Here is an 18975-nt window from a genome sequence, read left to right as displayed (position 1 = left end):
TGTTAAGGTTTTTGTTGGTAAGCGCAAAGAAAGGATGGAAGTACGAGATGATAACCCGAGTAGGATAGAGGACGCCACAAAGAGAGCAGTTGAGGAAATTATCAGTGCGGAGATCCGTTCCGCTGCGATTAGCAAAGACAACACTATTTCGCCATGCGGTCACGTCTCTTCCCACCCATTTGCTCTCACCACATTTGACACGTCTTCCACGCTTCCGGCATTTCTTCCACTAACGGGGGTAACTTGGCCGGAAGCTGTCAAGGCCGTGTGGAAAACATTCAGGGCGAATTCCACTGTTGGTCTATTCCCAGAACTTTCAAGGGCATGGATAACGATTGACAACAAGCTGCTTTTGTGGAATTTTGGGACGGGGAGGGACTTCTTTCTCTTCGATGAAGTGCCTGAGCTTATCGTAGCCGTTGGAACCCCCGTCTTACCCATTGCCGGCGTTTTTCAAGCTCACATCACCTATGTTCTCCCAGTGTCAACCCCAAAAGCAGTTCATCTACTGGGGTTATGTGTTTTTGGAGGTGGTCCTTTGAAGAAGGCGGAACTCTACGTGGTGAGCCTTGGATTCTCTGTGATGGCACCGGCGCTCTTTACAAAGCTTGTTGGTGTCAAAGAGCTGGGTAGGATCTTTGCTGCAGGCGCAGATGGGTGTCTCTACGAGGTTAAGTACGCAAAGGAGGACACAGCTTTCCTTCCGAAACTTAGGCTCGTTAATTGTTCACTAATGTTTGGTAGTGTTCCGGTTCTGGGAGCCGTAAGCTCATTGATCAGTGCGATTAAACAGACATGGGCGAAAGAGAGACCTGCACTGCGCGACGTCGCCATAGAGGCGAAGCGTAAGCTCCTGTTTACCCTGAATTCTGAGAGCACAATTTCATTGTGGAGGATAACGAACGATGGCCTAAGTCAGCTGGCCACAGTCAGAGGGGGGGCTTTGGGGGGAACCAATCGGACATCAGTGTGGTCGGGAGGAGCGGGTGTTGAACTTGCCAGGATATTTTGCGCTACGTCATCCGATGACAGCTGTTCGCTTATTGCCGTTGCAGCTAATGGGGAACAGTACCGCTATGTCTGCCAAGACGGTTTGTGGGGTGGTGCCGACGCTAGTCTTTCCCTGCGCGAGAGCTTGGGGTCGTACATTCCCCAAGGCCGTGAGGTTACCGTTTGCTTTGCTTCCGAAGGAATCTCAGTTGTATGCCACGCAGAAAAGTCGGAAGGAGGTTATTCGCCCGATTCTGTGACTGTGGCTTCTTCACACAAGGGGATATTGCAGCCGCATCACAACTGTCGTGACATCGTCGCCCAGTTTGAGCCAGAAGCAACATGCATGACACGAGTTGACGCTATTTCTGAGGTTCCCGTAGAAGGCGGTGTGAGTCCCAACGAGTTGTGCTCTCAGGTTTCATGTTCCCCAAGGCAGTTTGTTTTTCTTCATCGCCATGGAGTTTCAACTTTCATAAAACTCCGACCCGTGGATACACTCCACATGATAATCGCGTCGTCAAGCGAACAAGTGCGTGACAGTCTCCTTCAACGGCTTTCTTCTATTTATAGCGCGTCGGACTATTGCTGTATGCTTGTACAAATTGCTGTTGGTTGCACGAATGTGCCGGTCACAGTAGATGGTCCATACGTCGAGAGAGGTGATGCAAACGCATCCTTTTCTCCGGCAGGGAAGGGTAACGGCAAGTCACAGATTCCTCTGTCGGTAGAGCAATTAGGCCGCCAGCTGAACGAAACGCCCTCTCAAGAGGTTCAGAGAATTGCACGTGAGATACTCCGTAGTGCAATGGCGCCGAGTTGGTATGAAGGACCAGGCCCCGACGACGGTACCCGCCACATTGTCGTTCAAGTATCGCCTTTCGCCTCGGGCGTTTTGGCATATATTTCAAGGGCTCTCTACGCCGTGTGGAATACGGCGTTGGAAGGTGTTACAATGCGTGAATTGGCGGTTGTGGAAACGGCACTCTCCTCTGTAGTTCGATTGTTGAACAGCCTGAAGAGAGACGTGTGGTCCGACAAATTTGTCCAGCCGGCTGTACCGTTCCAGTGGGACAAAGGAAAGGTAACGCTGGTGCTTCCACCCCATCGGTCGTCGATATCATCATACGACATCAAGATGTTGCAGTCTGCGCTTCTGTGCTCCTCTCACACTTTATGTGAGCGAGTCTTACAGACAATCAAATTTCTGAAACAGACGGCTGCCGTCCCGCCAATGGCGGAAGATGGTAAGGTAACAGTAGCACAAATTGTGAGCGACCAATCAGTGGCACACCGCATGGCGCGGCACGTTGGAAAAGTGGTGCTTTCCTCCGAAAAGGGCGCAGGTTATTTGCCGCAGGACGGCGTTGGTTCAGTGATGCAACTGCAGCTGGAGTGCCCGTACTTTTTCAACTCCATCGATGTGCAAGAATACAATGTGCGGGTCGAACTTGAGAGGTTACTGTCCGCCAATGGAGAAAACTTCCACGCGTTTCCAGAGGGTAAAATGGCAGAGTGGGAATCATCTGTCTCTGTCATGGCCGCTTCATTGTGGTACTCCGGGGCGTTGCTTGATATATGTCAGCAACTGAGGGCGCTTAAAAAGGAGGGCACTGCTGTCAAACTCCTACTCCACGCTGCGTGTCAATTGGATCCGAATAACTCCGCTTTCAAGACCTACCTGGCGGAGAGAAGCGGCAATCTGAATCAGGCAGTGAGCTCAGCTGTCGGTTCCACCTACCAACAGAAGTTAAAGGTGCTGGGTGAGGTTGTCAGCACTCTGGAGAACGCTTGGAACACACACCGTAGTACTGTCGATGGCCTTCTTGGGGGTCCTTTGTCCTCCGGCGCTATCTGGCAGATCGAGCCTACGGACGAATTGGCTCATTGTTACCTATTCGACTGGTTGTGTTTGCCTCGTGACGATGCACACATCAAGGCAATGCTTAGAGAGACGTTAGTGGCCGCGCATTCCCCATTTATCGAGGCGTATCTTCAACGCAACATATCGACTCTGGGGGAGCAATATGTTCGATACTTGCGAAAGACTAAAAAAAATCATGCCCTTGCCATCGAAGTTTGTGCTTCTGTCGTTCACGCACCGCTAACAGGAATTCCAAGAGAAGAACGAATTTCCTACAGGCTTCGCTGCCTGGCTGAGGCGAAGGGGAGCGCTGAAGAGTCAAAATCAGATCAACTCAAAAGTCTTGAGCAGCGCATAGGGTTAATGGAGGCACAGCTTCACCTGTCTAAAATCATTTGTGAATTTATCAACAGCGGACATTCTCATCTCGATAGGCGAGTTGCAGTGGATGGCCGGGGTCTCATGACGGAACGGCAAATTGCATTGGAACAGATGGAGATGGTGGAGAACCATGTTCTCTCTACTGTTCAGCTGCTGCAAGTTGCGGGTATGTTCTGCGCATACGGCGGAGCGGAGGTCCAACTTGATGTCCTGAACGCGGCCAACGTGACCGATTCATCGCTTCACGCCGCGTGCATCGACCGCTGTTTCCAGCGGAAAGATGCGACTGTGGAAGAGATAGCAAGGCGGGTTATTGGAAAGTGCATGCGTACGATCGCCTCTCCCCTGTGTCATGTGGTCAAGATATTGGAAGCATATGCCTTCCAGCGGTCACCTGAAGGGTCCACACTGACCGTGGACGTTCTCTACGACTGTGGTGTGGAGCACAACGTAATATTCTCGACGATCGCCGCGATTTTTGATAAAAGGGACTTTCTTACCGCTCCTTGTGAAACATTTGACCAATCTGCAGTTACTGATGCGTTCTTAGTGCATTCGCTAGCTGCCGCTCTTCATCGTGCGGTGTTCGCTTCGCACATCAGCTCCGTTCAGATGTACTTTCTAGGTAACGCTCTAAACACGGTGCGCGAGGGCATCAGCAAGGTCGCCATCCAACCCGGTGATGAACGCAGTATCCGGGCATTGAGCGCTGCGGAGGGATTGCTCGAACAGTGCAACCTTGCCCTGAATCGTGCCAGTTCCAGGTTTACTTTCTAGGTGTACGGTGATAGATTATTTCACTGCGTTGACCTGTCTGCGTCGACAGCGAATATTAATTGACTAAAACTGCACAGAAGATGAGGCGTTCCCTTTATTCTTCGCACTACCATCGAATCTCTACATAGGAAGGCACTCAAGGACATGAGTTCCTGTTTTATCGCCGGGTCGAATTTGCACTAACCATCCTTTTCTATCCTTTATGTTCTTCTATTTTACTTGAAACAATGCGGGGGAGCGGGTCTTCCGTGCATAGTTTAACGTGGTTGTGGGATAAAATGCCCGTCCTAGTTGCGGAGAAGGCACGTAGCAATGGGCCGTGGCGGTTACGAGTCTCCGCCGCCCTTGAAAGCACCCGGCGTTTTGTAGGCGAGCGTTTGGGATATTGTGATATCAGTTGTGAAAAGGGTCATCAAGTCGACGGTAATGTGTGGTACGCTGAACAGTATCTTTACCCAAACCATTGGCAACCTGGATCTGGTTTGAGACCAAAGCTAGTGGACGACGGGGAGTCGCGTACTTGGTTGAGAGCGTGGGCGAGAGCAGTTCTAGTACCTCTCTCTATATTGCTGTTTGCATTCTTCTTGTACATCAGCCTGTAGTGCGCTGGAATCACATGAGCACGGTCTCGCGGGAAGGTAAAGCGAAAGATTGGTCGTTGTCGTTTCTCCCCTTCTCCTGTTCTTTTATCCCCACCTCCGTTGACATGCAGAAGTGTGCGCGGGCAGTGGAAGATCAATTCCCGGCCAGTTGGTGCGAAGAAGAGTTTGAGAGGTATTTCATCATATAATGTCGCTCTTCCCCCCATATCTGTTATTTATCTTCCAGGTGCTTTTCGTTACGCAGAATTGCTTGGGTTGCCGCTGCTGCTCATGTCTTGCGGGTGGTGGCGTGAATAACGATGTCCGATACTACTAGAAGAGTGAAGCTGCTATGGACTCGCGTGAGGCGTAAATATTTGGAAGTGCACCACTACCTTGACACAAGCTTTTATAAGCAGTGCCGAAGTATCCTACATGTGGTAATGGATCTAGACAGGGACGGGATATTTGCCCGCGACCCCTCCAAGCTACCGGACTACCGGATGATTATTTCGCACCCAATGTGGTGGGACCTCATTAAGGCTCGCCTCACAAGATATGAGTACACATCCCCATCTGCATTTATCAATGACATGCGTCTCGTCGTTCAAAATTGCTACGACTATAATAGAGAGGAATCACCCTTCTCCACCTTGGCACGCCGAATTGAAATTGCAATGGAGGACCTTTTCGTCACGGAGCTCTCCCTCGACCCACCTGATCCACGTGAGGTGTTGAGGCTTGGTGGAAGTGCAAGTAAGTCTCACGGTCGACAACTATGGGAGATAATATGCCGTTACGAGGGATGCAAAAGGGGTGAAACACCCAAACACCAGCAGATCAGACCCGCTGAACTGAAGTGTGCAACGCGCCGCCGCCTCATAATGGAATTACGCCGCTTATCGGCCAAAGCAAGAGGAGGCACTCACGGTGGCCGGTCCGAAAAGGCAGCGAGTGCCCAACGTGCACAACCGCCTGCTTCTTCCTCACGGCGTCCGGAGAAAGCGAAGTTCCCTACACGAAGCATTCTGGAAACAGATGATGACGTTCACTTCAGAGAAGAGCAAAACGTTCCACAGGAGCCACCAAGGAAAGAGCCACGCCTCGAGCGCGTGCCGCAGAACGAACGCGCTGGCTTTTCTTCTTTCGCCTTACTTAGTCCTGTAGAATTCGACGAAGGCTCAGATGAGGTACAATTCAACGAAGAGGCGAGGGTGGAAAACTGACGGGCGGGGATACAGTGAAGTTCTTATATTCACTCTTTTTGCTTGTTTGCTTCTGCCAGTTTACTTCATATGAACCGCTGCTGAAGCGAAATGTGGCGGGGTAGTGGATGGTGGAGGGTCAAGTTTTCACGCTTTCTACTGCCTATTGGCCTCCACTTTCTTATTTTTCTCATCGGGTAGATCTTCCTTTCACGTTGTCGAGGGGTTTTTCACTTTCTCGATCTGGGAACCGACATGGAGGCAAAAATGAACACTGAAAAGGGAGACGCCCAGAAAAAAAAATAAAAAAGATCCCTTCGGCGGGGTGGTGGGTAGTTTAGCTCGTTTTTATTATTGTGCACTTCTAGGGAAAATGGAGGAAGGTGTCGCTTGTGTGGTTGTAGTGGCAGGGGAGGCACCACTGTAAGTCTGTCGCAAAAACCGGGGCAGCGCCATCTGTCAACTCCGCCTCCGCGCGGCGTATGTGCGTGATTGTGCGTGTATTGTGTCGGTTTCTGTTTCTCCTTTAGCCTCGTTAATACCAATTACGTTCCCTTCTCTAAATAATTTACCCAGCGTAATTCTCCATTCTTGCCGTGGCCTATATTTCCCTTTTTGCAATTTCACTCATCTTTGTTGCTTGTGGTTATCGTATTTTTTAGTTCTCTTAGGCGGCTTAGCCGCGTGGAGATGAATCGTAAAAGGCCGCGGTCTCCGGCCGGGGTGCAGTACTGGCTGATGAAGTCCGAGCCTAATAAGTTTTCGATTGACGACCTGAAGAAATGCACCCGCTCCCCGTGGGACGGGGTTCGGAATTATGCTGCTCGGAACAACATGAAGTTGATGAAGGTTGGAGATTGTGTACTGTTCTACCACAGTAACGCGAAGCCCTCTGGTGTAGTGGGACTTGCCTCCGTTGTAAAGACTGCATACCCCGACCACACGGCGTTGGACCCGAAATCAGAATATTACGATGCAAGAGCAAGCAAGAAGAACCCGTGGGAAATGGTCGATGTGCAATTTGAGGAAAAGTTTGCTTCAATTGTTTCCCTCGAGGAACTAAAGAAGGAGAAAAAGCTGCAGGCGATGCAGCTATTTTCGCAGTCAAGGTTGAGTGTGCAGCCCGTCGAGAAGAGTGAATACGATCATGTTGTATCGCTTGGGCGAAAAAAATAACCTTGTTCTCTCCGGCACACGTACCCTCTCGTCACGCCGTGTGGGATTGGTCACGCACAAATACATATATTCGTATAAATATGGTTATACACTTGTGTGGATTGATAATCGTGCCCACGGTTTCATCTCTGATTACTATTATCATTATTACTTTGCTTTACTATGTTCATTACATGATGTGTTGCAGTTGCTGTTTTTTTTTTTTTTGCATGCTTGTGGTCGCCCATACTTGTTTGCCTTCTCCTCTATATGCTTCTTACACTCATCGGGTCGGCCGTTCATATATAGGAGGAATGAGTGGTTGGTTTGGTTCGCCTGCTCCCACCGCTGCGCCACCCCCGATTCCTCTTAACAACCCAATAGGGGTGACCCCGCAGCCCCCAGTACTCGCCGTGCCTGCGCCGCAGCCGGTTTCGCTGTCTGTACCAAAGGCAGTACCCATTCCACAGATTAGCGCGCTGCAGCAGCCACTGTCCTCCGTAGATGCTAATCTGTTGATGCCACTGTTATCAACCCCTCCTCTTCCCCTTTCAACCCTGCCCGCAGTGGCAAATGAGAGCAGGTTGACGGCGGAACTGCCTCCGACTCTGAGTCCAGGCAGGAGTAGTGAGCCCCTCACTGTTTCACTTGAAGGGTGTGGTGGCGTTAATGTGGCGGCGAAAGCTGCCATTTTGCCGGTAGCTGCCCTAGGCGGTAGTGAAGGGCAGAGCGGAGAGCAGGCGGCCGCCGTGGTTGGTGGGGCTGAACAAATCTCTCCCGCTTTAGGTGGGGTTGTCACAGACGGGGACACACTGGCCGCATGCAGAAAGTCGCTCCCCTCATATGTTGTGTTCGGTGGTGCTCGGTACAACCGCGTGGATGTGCCGCCAGGGGCTGTGAAGGTTCTAAAACGGAGCAATGAGAAGCTAATCTCTGTTGCACCTCGTAATACAGCTAAGTATATGTCACACCAACTTCGACTCGCCAGTGCCATTTTGAGGTTAGACTCCCGTATGCGGCCGCCCTCCTCGTCATTCGATGCTGCTGCTCGGTTTAGTGCCGTTGCACCACAGGACGCCGGACCACTTGAGTGCGACACGTTTTCTCTGAAAAACATATGGACAATTGCCTACGCTGGTAGTGTGAAAGATCTACACGCTTTTATAGAGCTGGATGGCAGTGCTGTCAGTGCGAGAGGATTTGTGGTGTACAACCGGCGCCACTATGGCTTAAAGAGGCTATCGGAAAAGTTTGTCCTTGGCCTCGGTCAGAAGGCCACTCCCCTTCAGTATGCTGCCATCGCCGGTCACGTAGACAGCGTGGTTCTCCTTCTTTGTATGGGAGCTGAGGATGACTCGTATCCTTATCTGAGGGATATTCTTGGTGATGAGTTAGAAACAACTGTAAAAGGTGTGAACGCAAAGCTGCGTTCTCGAAGGAAGCATCACTGCAGCCGAAGGAAAGGGAAACGAGGACCAGCCCCGACGGTTGCTCCTCCGCCGCCTGCAGCTGAAGAAGATTGCCCTGCTGGGACGCAACCATAGAGAAAGGAAGAGGATTGGTCATCTGCTGGAGATAAAGTGGGGATGCCTGGAAAATTTTTTGCACAGTAGAAGACAGATCAGCCTGACGCCAGTGGTACACCAGTATTTACCTTTTTTAACCCACTTGTTTCCCTGTGCCGTGCACCGCTCTGTCTGGCTACGAGCTTCTTTTTTTTTCCCTCCTTCCGTAGTGGATGGAGGTTCTTGTTGAAAGGTGTCTTTTCAAGAGGGAATGGAACGGCGCAAACGTGGAAGACATTGTTGAATGCGCTCATAGCGGAAAGGCACATTTCATCGCCACTGGCGCATTCAACTCATTAGTTGTGAAGGAATCTCATCAGGGGGATGTAGAAAGCCTGCCCATCGCAGCACGTACTCTTCTTCTTAGCGCTGATACCAGCGAAATTGTTGTGCGTGGCGTTAACAAGTTTTTTGACATCGAGGATGTCGAGCGGGATCTCCTGATGTGGAAAGGCGATGTAGCGAAGCTGCAGGGCATATGGTTGCAGAGAAAACTAGCCGGATTTGTTGTAACATTGTTTTCTCTTGATGGCAAGTCGCTTGGCGTTGTCACGAAGCACGTTGTGGAGGGTCCGCACGTCGATATTGCGTATCACATTCTGGAGTCCATGTTGAGTACCGAGCAGCGTAGACGGCTGGCGCGTGATTTGTTCGAGTTGAGAGCTGCTGTGAGCTGCGAGTGCATTTCACTCAAGGACGACTCGCACCATCCGGTGCCAGAGCGGACCGTGTTTGACAACAAACTGGTCGTTTTCTCCATTCACAAGCGGGATGATATGCGGGAGGTGAGTGTTCCCCCGGATATCATGCAGAAGATGGCAAAGGAGTGGGGGTTTCCATCGGTTCCTTGTTGGCGCGTTAAGAATTGTGAGGAGTTAATCACTTGGCTAGGAGAGAGGCAGCATTGGGAAGGGAAAGATCCCGCTGGTGAGGCGCTAGCAGAGGGATATGTGGTGGTCATTGAAGACACTGTGCAGCGTGTTTCCCCGGAAAGTCAGTCGATTTCACCCTTTACGGCTTTGTTGATCCGCTTGAAGGCAAAGACGGTGAAGTACCGTGTGCTGCGCTCACTTCGGTCTATTGTGTCCGGCGAATCTGCTGCGCACCCGTTGCTCTTCCATAAAATTCTCGGCTCATGGACAGAACATATCTCCGGCTACACATGTTTGCAGCAGGCTGTAACAAATCGTGGCGTACACCAGATATACAGCGAATTTGAGTCGTATATCAATGATCAAGGTAATAAGCGTTATCGCGGTAGCCACTTGAGTGTCCAAGAGGCCTATAAGGGACTCCTCGGGTTCACCGAAAAAGAGGCCCAGACTATATCGTATGCGCCGCTCGATGTCATTTTTTTGTGTGGTCTTCCTGGTGTGGGAAAAACCACACTCGCAAGGCTAATTGGGGAAATGGGAGGGAACGGGTGTTCTACTTTTCGTTACATTCTGCACCTGAGTCGGGATGAAGTTGCGAAGTGCGTGGCGGAGCACCATGGCATCAATGACTCTTCGAGTAAGCACAAGAAGCGAAGGTTGCGCTCAATGGTGCACCAGTTTGTGCAACGTGCGTTCAGGCAGTCAATTTTGTTGTCATTTCTACTTGAGGGACCGGGTCTTCTGATCTTCGACGCGTGCAACGCCAAGCCGAGCACACGGCAGCGGTGGCGCTATATGCTTCCCAGAGAGTTGGCTAGCTTCCGCATAGTTTACTTGGCATGCGCTGAGCGGAACATCCTAGCGTCTCGTATTGCTGGAAGACGAAACCACTCCGTACTGCGAGGTGCCGAGGAAGCTCAGGCTGCCCTTTATGCTGTGGGAAAGGAGTTTGTTGCCCCACTGGAAAGTGAGCCTTGTTTTTGTTTAGATGCTGCAGCAGCCTCGACTGAGGACCTCGCCCGCTCGGTATTACTCCTCTACGAGGAAACAAATGGGCCTGCTCCGAGCTGTCGCCATCGTGCCACTGTCTATGATCATCAACAAGCAGAGAGAGAGCTAACAAAGCACTGTGCAACATTCGCTACATCGATTCTTGGAGATCATTATAACGACAGTATGACCCTTGCGCGAAGTCTTGAAGTGAGTCGTAAAAAGGCGGTTAACACAGTGGCGGTCCAGTTGTTGGTGAAATTCGACGAGTTGTACGAGATTATATCAGACGTTGTTAAGAGCATCACAGTGGTAGTGGATCTGCCGAAGTTGAGCTGGTGGGAAAGGTGTAAACGTGGTCTGGGCTTAGGCAACAGACGACGTCCCGGCGTAGTGGAGAAGGGGCACACCCATTGGCTTCGCGGTTGGCTTCTTGACGGGCGAGAAGTGGGGGAAACACCACCAGAAAGTGTGTGGTTTCGTGCCCTTGAAGATCGGTACGAGTGCCAACCTGCTTTGCCCCACGTCACAGTGTTTCACGGTCCTACAAGTGCTGCGACGTGGGTTTCTGTGCCAGCTATTGGAAGTGCTGTGGACGTTACCCTTCACTCCGTCTTGATCGATCCCTTTGCCTTGTGCCTCGGTGCCACGGTGGTGTTGAATGGTCGCCGTCAGGAACTACAGTTGAGCCCAGGTTGTGCGGTTCCGCTTCACGTGACGGTGGGCCACACGCGTCGTGTAAAGGCCTCCTACGCTGGCGAAATGTTTGATTTATTTCAGCAGCGGGAGAGTCACAACAGGAAACTTGAACATATGCGTCTCGGCTTCTCAGTGAAAAAGAGTCGCTCGAAGTTTTTTAATTTTGTGCAGGTTCGTCTTGCCGAGCAGGTTAATGTGCGAGGAGTTGTTGTTGTTGTTTAGATGCGGGCCAGCTAGCTCACACTCGCTACCAGACATCTCCGAGCGACCCTGCCGTCTCGTAAATTTCTTCTGTCGTTGTATCTTGATGTTTTCCATCCTCCCTCATACTGTGTGTGGTTTTGTGCTGTGCAACTGCACCCTTCCACTTCGCTAAGCGTATTATTTTGTGCTTCCCCTATCTTCATATATATATATATATCCGCATGAAGTGTTGCGAAAGGGCACTGGTCATGTCAGAAGCCGTCGATAGCTCAGCTGTGCAGAAGGCTAGAGACGATTATATGCAGCATTTCTCTGATGTTTTCTCTGATGAGTTGCTGAAAACGTACGAGTCCGATGGGAGCGCAGCGGCAGTTGAGCAGTTAACTGCCTGCATTGAGGTTGGCGTTGCAGTATGGGGCCATCCCATATCAATCAGGCACCCTCTATCATAGGGAAATCTGTGGAGGCGCTGTATTGATCACGCTCTCCCTCTGTGGGTTGGCAGTACGACATGCAATTTGACCCGTCTGTTGGTCCGTCCTTTTCGTTTTATTCTTTCTTGGAGTCCTTTACGCGCTCTCGGCCTCGTCGCACCCCTCTGTTCTCCGTGTGAATCTCTCACATTGGTGCCGGTGCCAATTTACACATGTGTATCCACAACTGCCCGGGTAAGTTATGCAAGTACATATATATATATATATGTGCATCATATTTTTGTATGTTAAATATGCACGCTCCCTTTCATCAGGGTGCCAGAAGCAACTTGTTACACCTTTTTTCCACTGCCTTCCTTTCTCTTTTCCCTCTCCTCCGCCCTTTATTTGCTTCTCTACTTTCTTATCGTTGCTTTGTTCTTACTGTTCAGCGGAGACGACGATTCCCGTCGCTGCTGTTTGTTGTGTTGCCAAAAGGGTCTTTGCCTAGGGATGAGACGGATACAGTGTTGTATTCCGGGGGGAATTTCTCACAGTAGACGATGGTCGCAACGGTTCCATTCTGTGGAAGGAGTGCCGCGCTTGAGTCAAGAGGAACTTCGGCGGCTCGTCGATATTTTGGAGAGTGACCCGAAGATTCTCGGCGACATTATTGGTAGACTCGATGCAGCAAGCAGGCGCCGTCTCATTGTCGCTGGTGGCGCTATAGAGTGGTTTGGAAAGGACAACGCCGTGACGGAAATGAAGCGCGCTGGTGTGGACAAGGACCGGTTTATTTCACCGAAGGACTTTGATCATTGGTTGGAGGGAGCGCTGCGGCGAAGGCAAGAAGAAGAGGATGAGGAGGTGACGGATCGCCTGCAGAAGCAAGCCATGGATGAGGCAGATGAGTTAGTACCGTACAGCACACTGCTTTGGGTCGCTTTAGTGGCGGGACTGCCGTTTGTTGGGTTTGGGTTCCTCGACAACGCAATGATGATTCTCGCAGGTGACGCCATTGATAACTCATTCGGGCTTTACTTTAATTGCTCCGTGCTGACCTGTGCCGCAATGGGGAACATATTCTCCGGTGTTTTGGGCATGCAGCTGCATGGTGTTATTGAGAAGGCTGTGCAGAGGTTTAACTTCAGGGTACCCACATTAACAGAAAACCAGATGAAAGGGAAGCGTGTATTCTTTGCCGGACACATTGGTGGGACGGTCGGCATTATGACGGGGTTACTCCTTGGAATGATTCCCCTCCTGTTGCTGGACAGTGACGATGCCAAAAATGAGCGAACTGCTGGTGAGTCGTTAGCTGTTGCTAAAACCAATTGAATAGAGGCGAAAACAATGTCAAAGTTATTAGTGTGGCCGTGGTAGCCAGAAGAAGAGCGGTCTTGGCTGCGTATGCATATGAAGGAATGACATGAGTCTTGTGCATGATCGCACGAAATGTTGCGCCACGGGTCTTGTGGCGGTGATGTTAACGATTGCAGAATGCATCGTGTTGCTCTTCCTTTCTTTACCCCTTAACTGGTTGTGTCGCGAACGGTGGTGAAACTATGGCTGAAAAGAAAACAAATTAGCTTATCTGAGGTGTCGATGGTGATTGGGGGCGGCAAGTCATATAAGTAATGAAAAGTCGCATGGAGAAGGTGGACAATCCGACCGCTGTTTTTGCTTTGTTTTTTTTTCCTCTTCCCCACTCCGACAGCGGTGCACGTGCGGGACCCTATCGTCACCTCATGTACCCGTATGGATATATGGTGTGATAAGTTGTTTTATGTACGCGGATGCTTGCCGTTTGTTCCGTCTTCATATGGTGTTATTATTACTTTCTCTAATATTATTTTTCTGTGCTGCCTCTTTCGTTAGGGTTTTTATACATCCTCTCACCCTTCCAAACGTCAAGCATCCGGCAATGTTATTCCGCTGCCTGGTAGCGCTGTCATTGCAAATGGTAGTACTTCCTCAGTGAAGCGGCACCACTCCCCTCTTCTCCTCCTGCCTTTGCTTCGGCTTTTTTTTTCCTCTTTTTCGGTGGTGCAATATTTCCCCATACACGATTAGAATGTTGAAGGGAAGGCATCCCTGCTGCTTCACAAGGGTTACCCGAAAGCAGTGGATGCAAAGTTGTTTCATCGTAGCCTCGCCCTGCGTGAGGTCGTGGATGGTTGCGGGTGCATCTGGGCGCGACTGCACCTGCCGTGTACGTTGCCGCGCAACCACCCGTGGCAGACGTATTGTTTTTCTGTTATTATTGTTGTCTCCATGTGTTGCTAAGGTTGTCACTGGCCCCCGGTGTATCCGGTGGCGTGAGTTACTCTGTTGGAGGAGGGAAAGTACCATCGGCAGACGGGGCGCGCCCCCCCCCCTCAGTGAAAACTTTTTCTTTATCATGTCACTTTTATTTTATATCCCATACCATCGCTTTATCGTAACAGATAGAGACAAATAACTTAGGGGACGTGAGGGACGAACCCAGCTGCTTCTCCCGTGATTAGTTGCCACAGTGCATGATATGCAAGGTTTTGGAGCGTATCGTGAGGCAAATTCTCCAGCGGGCATGCATAGCCATGACAGCTAGGCGGCTCGCTGATATATTGCATGGCGTTGTGTCGGTAGACAACATGACTGCGGTGTGTCTTAAAATGACGGAAAGTGGTGTGTTAGAGCGCTGGGGGGATGATGCATTCGTTCTGAAGGATAGTTCCAACGCAGCGGTGAGAAATATTCTTGTAACACCGGAGTACCAAGACCTTGGGATGACGGTGCTCCGCGTCGGCGAAAGGAAGGTCGTAAAGTACATCCCTCGCGAGGCAGAGCACCGTTTCTTTGAAGTGCGTCAGTCTATACTTGGCAGGCGTGCAGGTCTTGGATTATTCCTGCGATCTTCCAGGGCCCTGAGGCAGGGCACCGTGATGTGTGAGTATACTGGACGTCTTCTTCGCCGGCCTCCAAAAGAACACGAACAAAGCATTTATGTGGTGCGACTCCGTACCGCCGCGTATTTTGTTGATGGTGTGGATGAGAACGGTGAGCACTTATCTTTAGCAACCTTCATCAACGACAATGGACCAGAAGCTGCCAACGCGGCGATGCAGGAGTACGACATGCTAGCGGGACGTGTTTTCGTTGTTGCCGCACGTGACATAGATCCCGGCGAGGAGGTGTTCTGCACCTACGGTTCAACATACTGGGGCTGTTCCTCTTATGATGAACTACACCACAAAATCAATGGTGGGCAGCGTAAGCGGCCGCGTGACGACGATCCCGACGAATTTTCTTGTGATTTCTTCTACCGTTGCAGGCGTTGCGGCGAGGAGGTTACAAAACGACTGATGAGTCTTCACGCAAGAACATGTGGCGACAAACTCGTTAAAAAAAAGTTGATCAGCCTGAATTGTCTTCCGTTCAACGAGTTCACTGCGATGGAAAATAGCAGTAAAGTGCTTCCTGCCTCTCGCCAGCGTATGCTACGACGAGCAAAACATTTCGTTGATTTGGAGGAGCCACAAACGTTTGGCCTCTCACACGAGGATGTAGTTGGGGATGTCACGTTCACGTGGTCTGCGTCGTAGCAAGTTCCAATCGGTAACGTGAGTGATAACAGGAGGAGGTCACCTTAATGGATTTTGTGGGGAGAGGGGCTTTGTTGTTGTTGTTGTTGTTTTCGTTGCATCGGGAGGTGAGAGACGAATTTGCGATGGTAAAGGTGACTCCCCGGAGGGTATTTGATCCCAGTCGTCGGCACTCCAACCTGTCGTGGGTTTGGTTTCGCTTGTTTGCACTTCTTCTGCTTCCTTTGTGAGTGCACCCGTTCGTCCCACCTTTGCGCGCGTACCTTCTTTTCCCCCTCTGAACACAAGATCACTTTTCTTCACCTTCACTGGCTTGCTTTATTCCTGTGGTAGTTTGTCATCATTTAGGTGGGTTTCCTGTGACCCTATCTGTAAGGTTTCACTTCCGCTGAGCGGGTGGAAAAGGGTCGGCACAAAGGAGTGTTTGCCTCCACAACTCTGGGGGCGTAAGAGGGTAACGGAGAGTTCGTAAGATGCAGCGCGGATTTTGTAGGGTGGGCACTGTGACCGTCTCCCAAGCACAGAAGCGGGCAGCAGAACTCATTAACAGTTCAGATGGTTTCTGTTCCAACGTTATGCGGACGGTGCAGTTTACACCTACAGGTGTTAAGGCTTGTGATGGCGAGTCAATGGGTTTCTCATGGAGGGCGAACCAACGGGCACTGAATGGGTTCCGCTCCACACACGGGGGTGCTTTAGCCATTTTAGCTGACACTTTCACGCAGATTCATCTGGGTGCTGCGAGACCCGCAGCAGAGTTCCGTTCTGTCAGCTTTGAGATCAATTATCTTGAAGCCATCCCGGAGAATGCGGAGTGCACGTGCATAACTCGCATTGTTGGCGATGGTGAAAGTGATATACACCACGTGGAGTATTCTTTCCAGGATGAAAGGCGGCGCAAAGTCTTCTCCCGTGGCACACATGTGCTTTCGTGTACAAAATAGCATTTCTCTAATGAGATGATTATACTCCTTGTGCTAAACGGCAAGAGCGTTACCCTCCCCCGTCTCTCACGCATGAGCTTTCTCTTACTAGCGCAGACGAAAACGAAAAGTCACTTGCGACAGCCCTGAAGACACAAGCACGCACAGGTGCATTGTTGTACCGTCTCTTATGGCGGTTGGTCTTTCTCCTGTTTATTCCTGTAATTTATTTACTTTGCCCCAACCTCAACACACTTCCCTCGATATCCTTAGGAAGAAATGAGTGAGTTGGAGCTGAGTGAACTGATACGCAAATTTCAGGCAATCCAGCGGCAGGATATTCCTAACCAGATCACCGAGCGCAATGTGGTGGAGATTGTTAATGTGCTGCAGCGAAAAAAGTTTGTCGACCTGTTGTTCACTGTTGACGGTAAGGAATACCTGACGTGGGATCAGTTGCGACGTGAAGTCATTGATGAGGTACACGCCAATGGCGGGCGCATGAATGTAACCGATCTCCCTGGTCTTTTAACTGTGCACATGATACACATTGAGCGCGTGCTACCGGAGGTGCTTGAAGAACCTAATATACGTCTCGAGGCTGCGGAACTCATGACAGATGAATACCTGGACTCGACCGTCTCTGCAGCGCAAGATGTCCTGAAGGAAAAGGGGTTTGTCGCTGTTTCAGAGTTCGCAAGGATACACCGCTTCACATCCCTGTTCGCCCAAAACCTTTTAACTGGTGCGGTTGAGTCGGGACGGCTACGCGCCGTTCTTCAGGGGGGCGCCCTGCACACAAAACAATTTGTTGGAGCGCAAAAGGTCGTGCTCCGCGCGGGATTACTGGCTGCTACGGAGCCCGTCAACTTGACGACCTTCTTCGAGCGACACAACCTCTTTGCCCCGTTAGTGGATGTCCTCATCGAGGCCGTGAGGAATGACCTACCCGGAAAAATTGAAGGACGGGTTTACATCCCAACTTACTTCGAACAAGACCGTGCAAATGAGGTGGAAAACGTTTACCTCTCGAATGGTTTCATTGAGTACGCCTTGCTGCATAGGAAAGGCATCACGCAGGCGAGGGAATTCCTTTCGACAAAATATAACCCCGTTATGGAGGCTACAGCACAAGGTGACGCTCCGAAAAGGCGGACCCGCCGTGTCCAGGCTGCGTCCACGGCCAATACGGAATCGCCTTCGGTTGCACGCAGTGAAAAGTACCCAAATGCGGGGCATGCGCTTTCCGCATGCTTTCTTTCCGACAGGTTTCTGGCAAACTTGGTTGTCCTTGAAGACTTAGCACACGGCGACGCCTTGGTTGTGGACCTGTCAACCCACCTTCCACTTTCTGTAGACTTCGAAAAGGACTCCGATATTCTTTTGCGGCGGTTACGCGAGTTGCATCCTATTGTTACGTCGTGCACTCTACTAGACTGCGGCGTGCTGCTTCATGAGTCTGTGCTACCCACGGTGAAAAAACGGCTGGAATCTTCTTACGACTTGCAAATAAGGGAAAGTGGGGCAAAGGGGAGGAAATCGAAGGTTAGTCGTGAGTTTGGTGAGGAGGAGGAAGAGATACTGTTGCGAGCGGTAGCGGATGTCACGGGTCTGCCCCTAGAACAATACCAGGATGTGCTCGCAGAGTTGACCTCAGAGTGGAAAGTAGTAGCGCAGGAGGTATACAGCGAGCTCGCCGCAGCGGCTGAGCAGCACGTTTCCGTGGACTGGAAAAGGATGCGTACAAACCTTCAGTCGTCGCTTGGCACCGCATGGTGTGGCATGGTGATTGCTGAGAAGGGTGTTTTGTGGGCAACGACAAAATTTGACGAGACGTCCTGTGTAGCCCTCAACCGCCACCTTCTCACCGACCGTGCCTTTGCGCTCCTACGCGACATTCTGCTGAATGAAGGTCTTGACAGCGCAGGTGTGTATGAGTGTGTGTGTGAGGCATTAATGGTGAAAGAAGACCAGCAGAAACAACAACCTCCTACTGCTGCTTTGCTTCAAAAAGCCCTGAAGGCTCTTCCAGAACAGCAGCGTCAAAGCCTCTCCCCGCTCGTTGATGCGGCAATGGGTAAATCTGTGGAGACTTTCACAAAGCTTCTGCGTGACATGAGCTGTACCGCCCAAATCGCAGTATCCGGCTTCCATCAACTGAATAAGAAGGTTGAGCGTGAGACGCTCGCTTCAATGAAGCAAGAAGTGAAGAAACGTGTGGAAGAAGACACCTTCACTACTGACACGGCACGTAGCGGCGCGCTCTTCGCGCTTCTGTGTAGCCTTCTTATCCACTCCCGCTTTCACGTGCACGTCGACCTCCCTGGGCGTGCGGTGGGAGGTGCGGTGACGTGCCTTGCGGCTGAGGCGATGGGTGTGGCGGAACTCCTCAAAGAGTGCAACCAAATAATAACAGGCGCCATCAGCGGAAAACACTCACTGAGCGATGACGACGTGGAAAAACTCGAGACCCTCCGCCGGCTTGTACTTGAGGATGCGTAGGGTCGATTCCTTTCCTCCCCTAAGGGTTTTCACATTCCGGTGCCTCTTAGTGCTCTCACGGAAGGAGGAGGATGTTTCTTACGGTGCGGGTACAGATCTGACTTCTTGGTGAGAGCGCTGTGCACTAGCTGAGTTGACGACTACGATCATAAATATGTATTTCTCTCTCTTTGCGTGCGTGACTATACATGCGCATCATTGTTGCTAGGTCTTGCGTCTCTGTCCTTTGTCCATCTTTTCCCTTTCTGTACGTACGTGGCGGTTGGT

At 50.9% G+C, this 18975-nt stretch overlaps 10 protein-coding genes across 10 annotated transcripts, besides 1 other annotated feature; all 10 read left to right on the top strand.

Annotated features, from left to right (window-relative positions):
• Positions 1-34: 34 nt before the first annotated feature.
• On the top strand, positions 35-4012 carry Tb10.6k15.2350 (nuclear pore complex protein NUP155; the record flags this gene model as incomplete). Its single annotated transcript, XM_817958.1, has 1 exon — positions 35-4012. One exon carries the CDS (start codon positions 35-37, stop codon positions 4010-4012), a length of 3978 nt encoding a protein of 1325 aa, XP_823051.1.
• Positions 4013-4239: 227 nt separating this feature from the next.
• Tb10.6k15.2360 (hypothetical protein, conserved) lies at positions 4240-4614 on the top strand (the record flags this gene model as incomplete). Its single annotated transcript, XM_817957.1, has 1 exon — positions 4240-4614. One exon carries the CDS (start codon positions 4240-4242, stop codon positions 4612-4614), a length of 375 nt encoding a protein of 124 aa, XP_823050.1.
• A 299-nt stretch (positions 4615-4913) lies between these two features.
• On the top strand, positions 4914-5819 carry Tb10.6k15.2370 (hypothetical protein, conserved; the record flags this gene model as incomplete). The annotated part of the gene is made up of 1 exon (XM_817956.1): positions 4914-5819. One exon carries the CDS (start codon positions 4914-4916, stop codon positions 5817-5819), a length of 906 nt encoding a protein of 301 aa, XP_823049.1.
• Positions 5820-6488: 669 nt separating this feature from the next.
• Positions 6489-6974, top strand: Tb10.6k15.2380 (hypothetical protein, conserved; the record flags this gene model as incomplete). The annotated part of the gene is made up of 1 exon (XM_817955.1): positions 6489-6974. The coding sequence occupies one exon, from the start codon at positions 6489-6491 to the stop codon at positions 6972-6974; it is 486 nt and encodes a 161-aa protein (XP_823048.1).
• An 80-nt stretch (positions 6975-7054) lies between these two features.
• On the top strand, positions 7055-8497 carry Tb10.6k15.2390 (hypothetical protein, conserved; the record flags this gene model as incomplete). Its single annotated transcript, XM_817954.1, has 1 exon — positions 7055-8497. One exon carries the CDS (start codon positions 7055-7057, stop codon positions 8495-8497), a length of 1443 nt encoding a protein of 480 aa, XP_823047.1.
• Positions 8498-8691: 194 nt separating this feature from the next.
• Tb10.6k15.2400 (hypothetical protein, conserved) lies at positions 8692-11304 on the top strand (the record flags this gene model as incomplete). The annotated part of the gene is made up of 1 exon (XM_817953.1): positions 8692-11304. One exon carries the CDS (start codon positions 8692-8694, stop codon positions 11302-11304), a length of 2613 nt encoding a protein of 870 aa, XP_823046.1.
• A 908-nt stretch (positions 11305-12212) lies between these two features.
• On the top strand, positions 12213-13037 carry Tb10.6k15.2410 (hypothetical protein, conserved; the record flags this gene model as incomplete). The annotated part of the gene is made up of 1 exon (XM_817952.1): positions 12213-13037. The coding sequence occupies one exon, from the start codon at positions 12213-12215 to the stop codon at positions 13035-13037; it is 825 nt and encodes a 274-aa protein (XP_823045.1).
• Positions 13038-14218: 1181 nt separating this feature from the next.
• Positions 14219-15283, top strand: Tb10.6k15.2430 (hypothetical protein, conserved; the record flags this gene model as incomplete). The annotated part of the gene is made up of 1 exon (XM_817951.1): positions 14219-15283. The coding sequence occupies one exon, from the start codon at positions 14219-14221 to the stop codon at positions 15281-15283; it is 1065 nt and encodes a 354-aa protein (XP_823044.1).
• Positions 15284-15354: 71 nt separating this feature from the next.
• Positions 15355-15381: a microsatellite.
• Positions 15382-15756: 375 nt separating this feature from the next.
• On the top strand, positions 15757-16227 carry Tb10.6k15.2440 (hypothetical protein, conserved; the record flags this gene model as incomplete). The annotated part of the gene is made up of 1 exon (XM_817950.1): positions 15757-16227. The coding sequence occupies one exon, from the start codon at positions 15757-15759 to the stop codon at positions 16225-16227; it is 471 nt and encodes a 156-aa protein (XP_823043.1).
• A 258-nt stretch (positions 16228-16485) lies between these two features.
• On the top strand, positions 16486-18708 carry Tb10.6k15.2450 (hypothetical protein, conserved; the record flags this gene model as incomplete). Its single annotated transcript, XM_817949.1, has 1 exon — positions 16486-18708. One exon carries the CDS (start codon positions 16486-16488, stop codon positions 18706-18708), a length of 2223 nt encoding a protein of 740 aa, XP_823042.1.
• Positions 18709-18975: the final 267 nt, after the last annotated feature.

This window comes from Trypanosoma brucei, chromosome 10 (genome assembly GCF_000002445.2).
Source record: "Trypanosoma brucei brucei TREU927 chromosome 10, whole genome shotgun sequence".
NCBI lineage: Eukaryota > Euglenozoa > Kinetoplastea > Trypanosomatida > Trypanosomatidae > Trypanosoma > Trypanosoma brucei.
Note: the sequence above shows the minus strand (reverse complement) of the source record. Positions and strands in the feature narration are given on the sequence as shown.